The 12709-nt window shown below is 49.5% G+C and overlaps 1 protein-coding gene across 2 annotated transcripts; it reads left to right on the top strand.

Moving 5' to 3' along the window:
* The first annotated feature begins 3088 nt into the window (after positions 1–3088).
* LOC139069964 (uncharacterized) lies at positions 3089–4134 on the top strand. Of its 2 annotated transcripts, none has more exons than XM_070551433.1 (2): positions 3089–3390; positions 3656–4134. In XM_070551433.1, exons 1-2 carry the CDS (start codon positions 3170–3172, stop codon positions 3903–3905), a joined length of 471 nt encoding a protein of 156 aa, XP_070407534.1. In that variant the 5' UTR covers positions 3089–3169; the 3' UTR covers positions 3906–4134. The 2 variants fall into 2 exon arrangements, 1 of the variants encoding a protein (XP_070407534.1); XR_011520629.1 differs by having other exon boundaries at positions 3272–3428; positions 3656–3823.
* Positions 4135–12709: the final 8575 nt, after the last annotated feature.

Here is a 12709-nt window from a genome sequence, read left to right as displayed (position 1 = left end):
GAGAGAAGAGGAGCAGAGAAGAAGACAGGATGAGACTGGAGAGTAGAGGAGCAGAGAAGAAGACAGGAGGAGACTGGAGAGTAGAGGAGCAGAGAAAATGACAGGAGGAGACTGGAGAAAAGAGGAGCAGAGAAGAAGACAGGAGGAGACTGGAGAGTAGAGGAGCAGAGAAGAAGACAGGAGGAGACTGGAGAGTAGAGGAGCAGAGAAGAAGACAGGAGGAGACTGGAGAAAAGAGGAGCAGAGAAGAAGATAGGAGGAGACTGGAGAGTAGAGGAGCAGAGAAGAAGACAGGAGGAGACTGGAGAGTAGAGGAGCAGAGAAGAAGACAGGAGGAGACTGGAGAGTAGAGGAGCAGAGAAGAAGACAGGAGGAGACTGGAGAGTAGAGGAGCAGAGAAGATGACAGGAGGAGACTGGAGAGTAGAGGAGCAGAGAAGATGACAGCAGGAGACTGGAGAGTAGAGGAGCAGAGAAGATGACAGCAGGAGACTGGAGAGTAGAGGAGCAGAGAAGATGACAGGAGGAGACTGGAGAAAAGAGGAGCAGAGAAGAAGACAGGAGGAGACTGAAGAGTAGAGGAGCAGAGAAGAAGACAGGAGGAGACTGGAGAGTAGACGAGCAGAGAAGAAGACAGGAGGAGACTGGAGAGTAGAGGAGCAGAGAAGATGACAGGAGGAGACTGGAGAGTAGAGGAGCAGAGAAGATGACAGGAGGAGACTGGAGAGTAGAGGAGCAGAGAAGATGACAGCAGCAGACTGGAGAGTAGAGGAGCAGAGAAGATGACAGGAGGAGACTGGAGAAAAGAGGAGCAGAGAAGAAGACAGGAGGAGACTGGAGAGTAAAGGAGCAGAGAAGAAGACAGGAGGAGACTGGAGAGTAGACGAGCAGAGAAGAAGACAGGAGGAGACTGGAGAGTAGAGGAGCAGAGAAGATGACAGGAGGAGACTGGAGAAAAGAGGAGCAGAGAAGAAGACAGGAGGAGACTGGAGAGTAGAGGAGCAGAGAAGATGACAGGAGGAGACTGGAGAAAAGAGGAGCAGAGAAGAAGACAGGAGGAGACTGGAGAGTAGAGGAGCAGAGAAGAAGACAGGAAGAGACTGGAGAAAAGAGGAGCAGAGAAGAAGACAGGGGGAGACTGGAGAGTAGACGAGCAGAGAAGAAGACAGGATGAGACAGGAGAGTAGAGGAGCAGAGAAGATGACAGCAGGAGACTGGAGAGTAGAGGAGCAGAGAAGATGACAGGAGGAGACTGGAGAGTAGATGAGCAGAGAAGAAGACAGGATGAGACAGGAGAGTAGAGGAGCAGAGAAGAAGACAGGAGGAGACTGGAGAGAAGAGGAGCAGAGAAGAAGACAGGATGAGACAGGAGAGTAGAGGAGCAGAGAAGATGACAGCAGGAGACTGGAGAGTAGAGGAGCAGAGAAGATGACAGGAGGAGACTGGAGAGTAGATGAGCAGAGAAGAAGACAGGATGAGACAGGAGAGTAGAGGAGCAGAGAAGATGACAGCAGGAGACTGGAGAGTAGAGGAGCAGAGAAGATGACAGGAGGAGACTGGAGAGTAGAGGAGCAGAGAAGAAGACAGGAGGAGACTGGAGAGTAGAGGAGCAGAGAAGAAGACAGGAGGAGACTGGAGAGTAGACGAGCAGAGAAGAAGACAGGAGGAGACTGGAGAGAAGAGGAGCAGAGAAGAAGACAGGATGAGACTGGAGAGTAGAGGAGCAGAGAAGAAGACAGGAGGAGACTGGAGAGTAGAGGAGCAGAGAAAATGACAGGAGGAGACTGGAGAAAAGAGGAGCAGAGAAGAAGACAGGAGGAGACTGGAGAGTAGAGGAGCAGAGAAGAAGACAGGAGGAGACTGGAGAGTAGAGGAGCAGAGAAGAAGACAGGAGGAGACTGGAGAAAAGAGGAGCAGAGAAGAAGATAGGAGGAGACTGGAGAGTAGAGGAGCAGAGAAGAAGACAGGAGGAGACTGGAGAGTAGAGGAGCAGAGAAGAAGACAGGAGGAGACTGGAGAGTAGAGGAGCAGAGAAGAAGACAGGAGGAGACTGGAGAGTAGAGGAGCAGAGAAGATGACAGGAGGAGACTGGAGAGTAGAGGAGCAGAGAAGATGACAGCAGGAGACTGGAGAGTAGAGGAGCAGAGAAGATGACAGCAGGAGACTGGAGAGTAGAGGAGCAGAGAAGATGACAGGAGGAGACTGGAGAAAAGAGGAGCAGAGAAGAAGACAGGAGGAGACTGAAGAGTAGAGGAGCAGAGAAGAAGACAGGAGGAGACTGGAGAGTAGACGAGCAGAGAAGAAGACAGGAGGAGACTGGAGAGTAGAGGAGCAGAGAAGATGACAGGAGGAGACTGGAGAGTAGAGGAGCAGAGAAGATGACAGGAGGAGACTGGAGAGTAGAGGAGCAGAGAAGATGACAGCAGCAGACTGGAGAGTAGAGGAGCAGAGAAGATGACAGGAGGAGACTGGAGAAAAGAGGAGCAGAGAAGAAGACAGGAGGAGACTGGAGAGTAAAGGAGCAGAGAAGAAGACAGGAGGAGACTGGAGAGTAGACGAGCAGAGAAGAAGACAGGAGGAGACTGGAGAGTAGAGGAGCAGAGAAGATGACAGGAGGAGACTGGAGAAAAGAGGAGCAGAGAAGAAGACAGGAGGAGACTGGAGAGTAGAGGAGCAGAGAAGATGACAGGAGGAGACTGGAGAAAAGAGGAGCAGAGAAGAAGACAGGAGGAGACTGGAGAGAAGAGGAGCAGAGAAGAAGACGGGAGGAGACTGGAGAGTAGAGTAGCAGAGAAGATGACAGGAGGAGACTGGAGAAAAGAGGAGCAGAGAAGAAGACAGGAGGAGACTGGAGAGAAGAGGAGCAGAGAAGAAGACAGGAGGAGACTGGAGAGAAGAGGAGCAGAGAAGAAGACAGAAGGAGACTGGAGAGAAGAGGAGCAGAGAAGAAGACAGAAGGAGACTGGAGAGAAGAGGAGCAGAGAAGAAGACAGGAGGACACTGGAGAGTAGAGAAGCAGAGAAGAAGACAGAAGGAGACTGGACAAAAGAGCGGTCAGTAATGTGAGAAAAGTGAATCTCTTTCTATTGTGTTGCTGTTGTTAGCATAAATACTAACCTATTCTTGTGTACTATAAACTCATATGTTGCAGTAAATCACAGCTGTGGAGAATGGAGAGAAGACAAGTGGAGAATGGAGACTTAAGAGGAGCAGAGAAGATGACAGGAGGACACTGGAGAAAAGAGGAGCAGAGAAGAAGACTGGAGGAGACTGGAGAGAAGAGGAGCAGAGAAGAAGACAGGATGAGACAGGAGAGTAGAGGTGCAGAGAAGAAGACAGGAGGAGACTGGAGAGTAGAGGAGCAGAGAAGAAGACAGGAGGAGACTGGAGAGTAGACGAGCAGAGAAGAAGACAGGAGGAGACTGGAGAGTAGAGGAGCGGAGAAGATGACAGGAGGAGACTGGAGAAAAGAGGAGCAGAGAAGATGACAGGAGGAGACTGGAGAGTAGAGGAGCAGAGAAGATGACAGGAGGAGACTGGAGAAAAGAGGAGCAGAGAAGAAGACAGGAAGAGACTGGAGAGAAGAGGAGCAGAGAAGAAGACGGGAGGAGACTGGAGAGTAGAGTAGCAGAGAAGATGACAGGAGGAGACTGGAGAAAAGAGGAGCAGAGAAGAAGACAGGAGGAGACTGGAGAGAAGAGGAGCAGAGAAGAAGACAGGAGGAGACTGGAGAGAAGAGGAGCAGAGAAGAAGACAGAAGGAGACTGGAGAGAAGAGGAGCAGAGAAGAAGACAGAAGGAGACTGGAGAGAAGAGGAGCAGAGAAGAAGACAGGAGGACACTGGAGAGTAGAGAAGCAGAGAAGAAGACAGAAGGAGACTGGACAAAAGAGCGGTCAGTAATGTGAGAAAAGTGAATCTCTTTCTATTGTGTTGCTGTTGTTAGCATAAATACTAACCTATTCTTGTGTACTATAAACTCATATGTTGCAGTAAATCACAGCTGTGGAGAATGGAGAGAAGACAAGTGGAGAATGGAGACTTAAGAGGAGCAGAGAAGATGACAGGAGGACACTGGAGAAAAGAGGAGCAGAGAAGAAGACTGGAGGAGACAGGAGAGTAGAGGTGCAGAGAAGAAGACAGGAGGAGACTGGAGAGTAGAGGAGCAGAGAAGAAGACAGGAGGAGACTGGAGAGTAGACGAGCAGAGAAGAAGACAGGAGGAGACTGGAGAGTAGAGGAGCGGAGAAGATGACAGGAGGAGACTGGAGAGTAGAGGAGCAGAGAAGATGACAGGAGGAGACTGGAGAAAAGAGGAGCAGAGAAGAAGACAGGAGGAGACTGGAGAGTAGAGGAGCAGAAAAGATGACAGCAGGAGACTGGAGTAGAGGAGCAGAGAAGATGACAGGAGGAGACTGGAGAGTAGATGAGCAGAGAAGAAGACAGGAGGAGACTGGAGAGTAGAGGAGCAGAGAAGAAGACAGGAGGAGACTGGAGAGTAGAGGAGCAGAGAAAATGACAGGAGGAGACTGGAGAAAAGAGGAGCAGAGAAGAAGACAGGAGGAGACTGGAGAGTAGAGGAGCAGAGAAGAAGACAGGAGGAGACTGGAGAGTAGAGGAGCAGAGAAGAAGACAGGAGGAGACTGGAGAAAAGAGGAGCAGAGAAGAAGACAGGAGGAGACTGGAGAGTAGAGGAGCAGAGAAGATGACAGGAGGAGACTGGAGAGTAGAGGAGCAGAGAAGAAGACAGGAGGAGACTGGAGAGTAGAGGAGCAGAGAAGATGACAGCAGGAGACTGGAGAGTAGAAGAGCAGAGAAGATGACAGCAGGAGACTGGAGAGTAGAGGAGGAGAGAAGATGACAGGAGGAGACTGGAGAAAAGAGGAGCAGAGAAGAAGACAGGAGGAGACTGGAGAGTAGAGGAGCAGAGAAGAAGACAGGAGGAGACTGGAGAGTAGACGAGCAGAGAAGAAGACAGGAGGAGACTGGAGAGTAGAGGAGCAGAGAAGATGACAGGAGGAGACTGGAGAGTAGAGGAGCAGAGAAGAAGACAGGAGGAGACTGGAGAGTAGAGGAGCAGAGAAGATGACAGGAGGAGACTAGAGAGTAGAGGAGCAGAGAAGATGACAGGAGGAGACTGGAGAAAAGAGGAGCAGAGAAGAAGACAGGAAGAGACTGGAGAGAAGAGGAGCAGAGAAGAAGACAGGAGGAGACTGGAGAGTAGAGGAGCAGAGAAGAAGACAGGAGGAGACTGGAGAAAAGAGGAGCAGAGAAGAAGACAGGAGGAGACTGGAGAGTAGAGGAGCAGAGAAGAAGACAGGAGGAGACTGGAGAGTAGAGGAGCAGAGAAGATGACAGGAGGAGACTGGAGAGTAGAGGAGCAGAGAAGAAGACAGGAGGAGACTGGAGAGTAGAGGAGCAGAGAAGAAGACAGGAGGAGACTGGAGAGTAGAGGAGCAGAGAAGATGACAGGAGGAGACTGGAGAGTAGAGGAGCAGAGAAGATGACAGGAGGAGACTGGAGAAAAGAGGAGCAGAGAAGAAGACAGGAGGAGACTGGAGAGTAGAGGAGCAGAGAAGAAGACAGGAGGAGACTGGAGAGTAGAGGAGCAGAGAAGAAGACAGGAGGAGACTGGAGAGTAGAGGAGCAGAGAAGATGACAGCAGGAGACTGGAGAGTAGAGGAGCAGAGAAGATGACAGCAGGAGACTGGAGAAAAGAGGAGCAGAGAAGAAGACAGGAGGAGACTGGAGAGTAGAGGAGCAGAGAAGAAGACAGGAGGAGACTGGAGAGTAGACGAGCAGAGAAGAAGACAGGAGGAGACTGGAGAGTAGAGGAGCAGAGAAGATGACAGGAGGAGACTGGAGAGTAGAGGAGCAGAGAAGATGACAGGAGGAGACTGGAGAGTAGAGGAGCAGAGAAGAAGACAGGAGTAGACTGGAGAGTAGAGGAACAGAGAAGAAGACAGGAGGAGACTGGAGAGTAGAGGAGCAGAGAAGATGACAGCAGGAGACTGGAGAATAGAGGAGCAGAGAAGATGACAGGAGGAGACTGGAGAAAAGAGGAGCAGAGAAGAAGACAGGAGGAGACTGGAGAGTAGAGGAGCAGAGAAGAAGACAGGAGGAGACTGGAGAGTAGACGAGCAGAGAAGAAGACAGGAGGAGACTGGAGAGTAGAGGAGCAGAGAAGATGACAGGAGGAGACTGGAGAGTAGAGGAGCAGAGAAGATGACAGGAGGAGACTGGAGAGTAGAGGAGCAGAGAAGAAGACAGGAGGAGACTGGAGAGTAGAGGAGCAGAGAAGATGACAGGAGGAGACTGGAGAGTAGAGGAGCAGAGAAGATGACAGGAGGAGACTGGAGAAAAGAGGAGCAGAGAAGAAGACAGGAAGAGACTGGAGAGAAGAGGAGCAGAGAAGAAGACAGGAGGAGACTGGAGAGTAGAGTAGCAGAGAAGATGACAGGAGGAGACTGGAGAGAAGAGGAGCAGAGAAGAAGACAGGAGGAGACTGGAGAGTAGAGTAGCAGAGAAGATGACAGGAGGAGACTGGAGAGTAGAGGAGCAGAGAAGGAGACTGGAGGGCAGAGGAGCAGAGAAGAAGACAGAAGGAGACTGGACAAAAGAGCGGTCAGTAATGTGAGAAAAGTGAATCTCTTTTTATTGTGTTGCTGTTGTTAGCATAAATACTAACCTATTCTTGTGTACTATAAACTCATATGTTGCAGTAAATCACAGCTGTGGAGAATGGAGACTTAAGAGGAGCAGAGAAGATGACAGGAGGACACTGGAGAGTAGAGGAGCAGAGAAGGAGACTAGAGGAGACTGGAGAGAAGAGGAGCAGAGAAGAAGACAGGAGGAGACTAGAGAGTAGACGAGCAGAGAAGAAGACAGGAGGAGACTGGAGAGTAGAGGAGCGGAGAAGATGACAGGAGGAGACTGGAGAGTAGAGGAGCAGAGAAGATGACAGGAGGAGACTGGAGAGTAGAGGAGCAGAGAAGAAGACAGGAGGAGACTGGAGAGTAGAGGAGCAGAGAAGATGACAGGAGGAGACTGGAGAGTAGAGGAGCAGAGAAGATGACAGGAGGAGACTGGAGAAAAGAGGAGCAGAGAAGAAGACAGGAAGAGACTGGAGAGAAGAGGAGCAGAGAAGAAGACAGGAGGAGACTGGAGAAAAGAGGAGCAGAGAAGAAGACAGGAGGAGACTGGAGAGAAGAGGAGCAGAGAAGAAGACAGGAGGAGACTGGAGAGAAGAGGAGCAGAGAAGAAGACAGAAGGAGACTGGACAAAAGAGCGGTCAGTAATGTGAGAAAAGTGAATCTCTTTCTATTGTGTTGCTGTTGTTAGCATAAATACTAACCTATTCTTGTGTACTATAAACTCATATGTTGCAGTAAATCACAGCTGTGGAGAATGGAGACTTAAGAGGAGCAGAGAAGATGACAGGAGGACACTGGAGAGTAGAGGAGCAGAGAAGATGACAGGAGGACACTGGAGAGTAGAGGAGCAGAGAAGGAGACTGGAGGAGACTGGAGAGAAGAGGAGCAGAGAAGAAGACAGGAGGAGACTGGAGAGTAGAGGAGCAGAGAAGAAGACAGGAGGAGACTGGAGAGTAGACGAGCAGAGAAGAAGACAGGAGGAGACTGGAGAGTAGAGGAGCAGAGAAGAAGACAGGAGGAGACTGGAGAGTAGAGGAGCAGAGAAGAAGACAGGAGGAGACTGGAGAGTAGACGAGCAGAGAAGAAGACAGGAGGAGACTGGAGAGTAGACGAGCAGAGAAGATGACAGGAGGAGACTGGAGAGTAGAGGAGCAGAGAAGATGACAGCAGGAGACTGGAGAGTAGAGGAGCAGAGAAGAAGACAGGAGGAGACTGGAGAGTAGACGAGCAGAGAAGAAGACAGGAGGAGACTGGAGAGTAGAGGAGCAGAGAAGATGACAGCAGGAGACTGGAGAGTAGAGGAGCAGAGAAGATGACAGGAGGAGACTGGAGAAAAGAGGAGCAGAGAAGAAGACAGGAGGAGACTGGAGAGTAGACGAGCAGAGAAGAAGACAGGAGGAGACTGGAGAGTAGACGAGCAGAGAAGAAGACAGGAGGAGACTGGAGAGTAGAGGAGCAGAGAAGAAGACAGGAGGAGACTGGAGAGTAGACGAGCAGAGAAGAAGACAGGAGGAGACTGGAGAGTAGAGGAGCAGAGAAGATGACAGCAGGAGACTGGAGAGTAGAGGAGCAGAGAAGATGACAGGAGGAGACTGGAGAAAAGAGGAGCAGAGAAGAATACAGGAGGAGACTGGAGAGAAGACGAGCAGAGAAGAAGACAGGAGGAGACTGGAGAGTAGACGAGCAGAGAAGAAGACAGGAGGAGACTGGAGAGTAGAGGAGCGAAGAAGATGACAGGAGGAGACTGGAGAGTAGAGGAGCAGAGAAGAAGACAGAAGGAGAATGGAGAGTAGAGGAGCAGAGAAGAAGACAGGAGGAGACTGGAGAGTAGAGGAGCAGAGAAGAAGACAGGAGGAGACTGGAGAGTAGACGAGCAGAGAAGAAGACAGGAGGAGACTGGAGAGTAGAGGAGCGGAGAAGATGACAGGAGGAGACTGGAGAGTAGAGGAGCAGAGAAGATGACAGCAGGAGACTGGAGAGTAGAGGAGCAGAGAAGAAGACAGGAGGAGACTGGAGAGTAGAGGAGCAGAGAAGATGACAGCAGGAGACTGGAGAGTAGAGGAGCGGAGAAGATGACAGGAGGAGACTGGAGAGTAGACGAGCAGAGAAGAAGACAGGAGGAGACTGGAGAGTAGAGGAGCAGAGAAGATGACAGCAGGAGACTGGAGAGTAGAGGAGCAAAGAAGATGACAGGAGGAGACTGGAGAAAAGAGGAGCAGAGAAGAAGACAGGAGGAGACTGGAGAGTAGACGAGCAGAGAAGAAGACAGGAGGAGACTGGAGAGTAGACGAGCAGAGAAGAAGACAGGAGGAGACTGGAGAGTAGAGGAGCAGAGAAGAAGACAGGAGGAGACTGGAGAGTAGACGAGCAGAGAAGAAGACAGGAGGAGACTGGAGAGTAGAGGAGCAGAGAAGATGACAGCAGGAGACTGGAGAGTAGAGGAGCAGAGAAGATGACAGGAGGAGACTGGAGAAAAGAGGAGCAGAGAAGAAGACAGGAGGAGACTGGAGAGTAGACGAGCAGAGAAGAAGACAGGAGGAGACTGGAGAGTAGACGAGCAGAGAAGAAGACAGGAGGAGACTGGAGAGTAGAGGAGCGAAGAAGATGACAGGAGGAGACTGGAGAGTAGAGGAGCAGAGAAGAAGACAGGAGGAGACTGGAGAGTAGACGAGCAGAGAAGAAGACAGGAGGAGACTGGAGAGTAGAGGAGCGGAGAAGATGACAGGAGGAGACTGGAGAGTTAGAGGAGCAGAGAAGATGACAGCAGGAGACTGGAGAGTAGAGGAGCAGAGAAGAAGACAGGAGGAGACTGGAGAGTAGAGGAGCAGAGAAGATGACAGCAGGAGACTGGAGAGTAGAGGAGCGGAGAAGATGACAGGAGGAGACTGGAGAGTAGACGAGCAGAGAAGAAGACAGGAGGAGACTGGAGAGTAGAGGAGCGGAGAAGATGACAGGAGGAGAATGGAGAGTAGAGGAGCAGAGAAGAAGACAGGAGGAGACTGGAGAGTAGAAGAGCAGAGAAGAAGACAGGATGAGACAGGAGAGTAGAGGAGCAGAGAAGATGACAGGATGAGACTGGACAGTAGAGGAGCAGAGAAGATGACAGGATGAGACAGGAGAGTAGACGAGCAGAGAAGAAGACAGGAGGAGACTGGAGAGTAGAGGAGCGGAGAAGGTGACAGGAGGAGAATGGAGAGTAGAGGAGCAGAGAAGAAGACAGGAGGAGACTGGAGAGTAGAAGAGCAGAGAAGAAGACAGGATGAGACAGGAGAGTAGAGGAGCAGAGAAGATGACAGGATGAGACTGGACAGTAGAGGAGCAGAGAAGATGACAGGAGGAGACTGGAGAGTAGAGGTGCAGAGAAGATGACAGGAGGAGACTGGAGAGTAGAGGAGCAGAGAAGAAGACAGGAGGAGATTGGAGAGTAGAGGAGCAGAGAAGATGACAGGAGGAGACTGGAGAGTAGAGGAGCAGAGAAGATGACAGGAGGAGACTGGAGAGTAGAGGAGCAGAGAAGATGACAGGAGGAGACTGGAGAAAAGAGGAGCAGAGAAGAAGACAGGAGGAGACTGGAGAGAAGAGGAGCAGAGAAGAAGACAGGAGGAGACTGGAGAGAAGAGGAGCAGAGAAGGAGACTGGAGGAGACTGGAGAGAAGAGGAGCAGAGAAGAAGACAGGATGAGACAGGAGAGTAGAGGAGCAGAGAAGAAGACAGGAGGAGACTGGAGAGTAGAGGAGTGGAGAAGAAGACAGGAGGAGACTGGAGAGTAGAGGAGCGGAGAAGATGACAGGAGGAGACTGGAGAGTAGAGGAGCAGAGAAGATGACAGCAGGAGACTGGAGAGTAGAGGAGCAGAGAAGGAGACTGGAGGAGACTGGAGAGAAGAGGAGCAGAGAAGAAGACAGAATGAGACAGGAGAGTAGAGGAGCAGAGAAGAAGACAGGAGGACACTGGAGAGTAGAGGAGCAGAGAAGGAGACTGGAGGAGACTGGAGAGTAGAGGAGCGGAGAAGATGACAGGAGGAGACTGGAGAGTAGAGGAGCAGAGAAGATGACAGCAGGAGACTGGAGAGTAGAGGAGCAGAGAAGAAGACAGGAGGAGACTGGAGAGTAGAGGAGCAGAGAAGATGACAGCAGGAGACTGGAGAGTAGAGGAGCGGAGAAGATGACAGGAGGAGACTGGAGAGTAGAGGAGCAGAGAAGATGACAGCAGGAGACTGGAGAGTAGACGAGCAGAGAAGAAGACAGGAGGAGACTGGAGAGTAGAGGAGCGGAGAAGATGACAGGAGGAGAATGGAGAAAAGATGAGCAGAGAAGAAGACAGGAGGAGACTGGAGAGTAGATGAGCAGAGAAGAAGACAGGAGGAGACTGGAGAGTAGAAGAGCAGAGAAGAAGACAGGATGAGACAGGAGAGTAGAGGAGCAGAGAAGATGACAGCAGGAGACTGGACAGTAGAGGAGCAGAGAAGATGACAGGAGGAGACTGGAGAGTAGAGGAGCAGAGAAGATGACAGGATGAGACAGGAGAGTAGAGGAGCAGAGAAGAAGACAGGAGGAGACTGGACAAAAGAGCGGTCAGTAATGTGAGAAAAGTGAATTTCTATTGTGTTGCTGTTGTTAGCATAAATACTAACCTATTCTTGTGTACATTCATATGTTGCAGTAAATCACAGCTGTGGAGAATGGAGACTTAAGAGGAGCAGAGAAGATGACAGGACACTGGAGAAAAGAGGAGCAGAGAAGAAGACAGGAGGGGGAAACTGGTCAGAAGTGGTGAGAGTATGAGAGTAGATACTATTTTGTAAATATGTGTTCTGTCATGGGTGTTTTGTGTCATGGGTGTGGCTATGGCAATTAAAGGATATTATTTGCACACTGTGATTGATTAATTAATTAAAAACAAAGTAGTTGTAGTATTTTGTTGTTTAGTAGCAGTAATATGCAGTTACTAGCTGTCCACTGCATTTTTTGTTTTCTTGAGAACCTCCTTGAAATGACCAGGACCCCCCCATTGTCCCCCAATAAAAATTGTCTGGAGCCGCTACTGGTTAAATGTTAACAGAGCAAATAAGATAAATATATTTGCTCTGTTTACATAGTTTAATGACACCTAGTGGTTATTTACTGGTACTACTGCCTTAACATTGACACTCCCAATAGATAAGATGAGGATAATTTATTATCATTTAATACAGCTGTGTAATGAGATATAAATTATTAATAACAAAAAAAAGTCTGATAGAATGTTTAACATACAACACATGACTTATTCTGGCATACAAACAACCAATTTGTAACCAAAAACTAGGCTATGTAAAATGTGAATGAACTTTTATTAGTAACTTTGGTAAGTTTCACATTTCAGTTCATTAAATAACATCGATTGGGGGGGGGGGGGGGGGGGCAAAAAATGCAGCCTGCCTAGTGTAGTTCATTTATTTAATCCGGCTCTGCCCATCATGCTTCTGAAACGTTCTGAAACAACGTCGACGCTGATTGGATACATTCCTATTCCTACCCTTTGATTTTCTTGTCAGCAATTGGACAACCGGTCCCGTCTTGTTTGGGCGATTGAAAAACAGCACACAGCCGCCACCGCTTGGCAGAGACCGGCAGAGATCGGCAGAGACCGGCAGAGACTGATATATATATATATATATATATATGATTTATTTTTGTTACAAAACACACAATTAACTTAGAATATGTGATTATTGTTAATTTTATTTATTTTTTTTTTTAAATAAAAATTAAAAACACAGGGGAAACTGGGAGGGCGGCGCCCTATCGCCCTCTACTGGCCAGCCGCCACTGTGAAGGCCTCATATTGTAGAAGTCTTTAATTGATGAAATGAAGACCACTGAGCCACTTGTTGATTTTTCACAAGCCTTCGGTGTTCCTTCCTTTATTCTTTTTCCTCCTGTCACACATCCCTTTTTTCTTTCACCATCAGTCCAAAGGCGCCCCCTAGAGGCTCCATCCTGAACACCTCTACACCTCCCCTTTTAGCTTGAAAAACTCTTAACTTGTAAGATAACCTTGTACTCAACATAACAGTATC

This window comes from Nothobranchius furzeri, chromosome 5, assembly GCF_043380555.1.
Source record: "Nothobranchius furzeri strain GRZ-AD chromosome 5, NfurGRZ-RIMD1, whole genome shotgun sequence".
NCBI classification, from domain to species: domain Eukaryota; kingdom Metazoa; phylum Chordata; class Actinopteri; order Cyprinodontiformes; family Nothobranchiidae; genus Nothobranchius; species Nothobranchius furzeri.
Note: the sequence above shows the minus strand (reverse complement) of the source record. Positions and strands in the feature narration are given on the sequence as shown.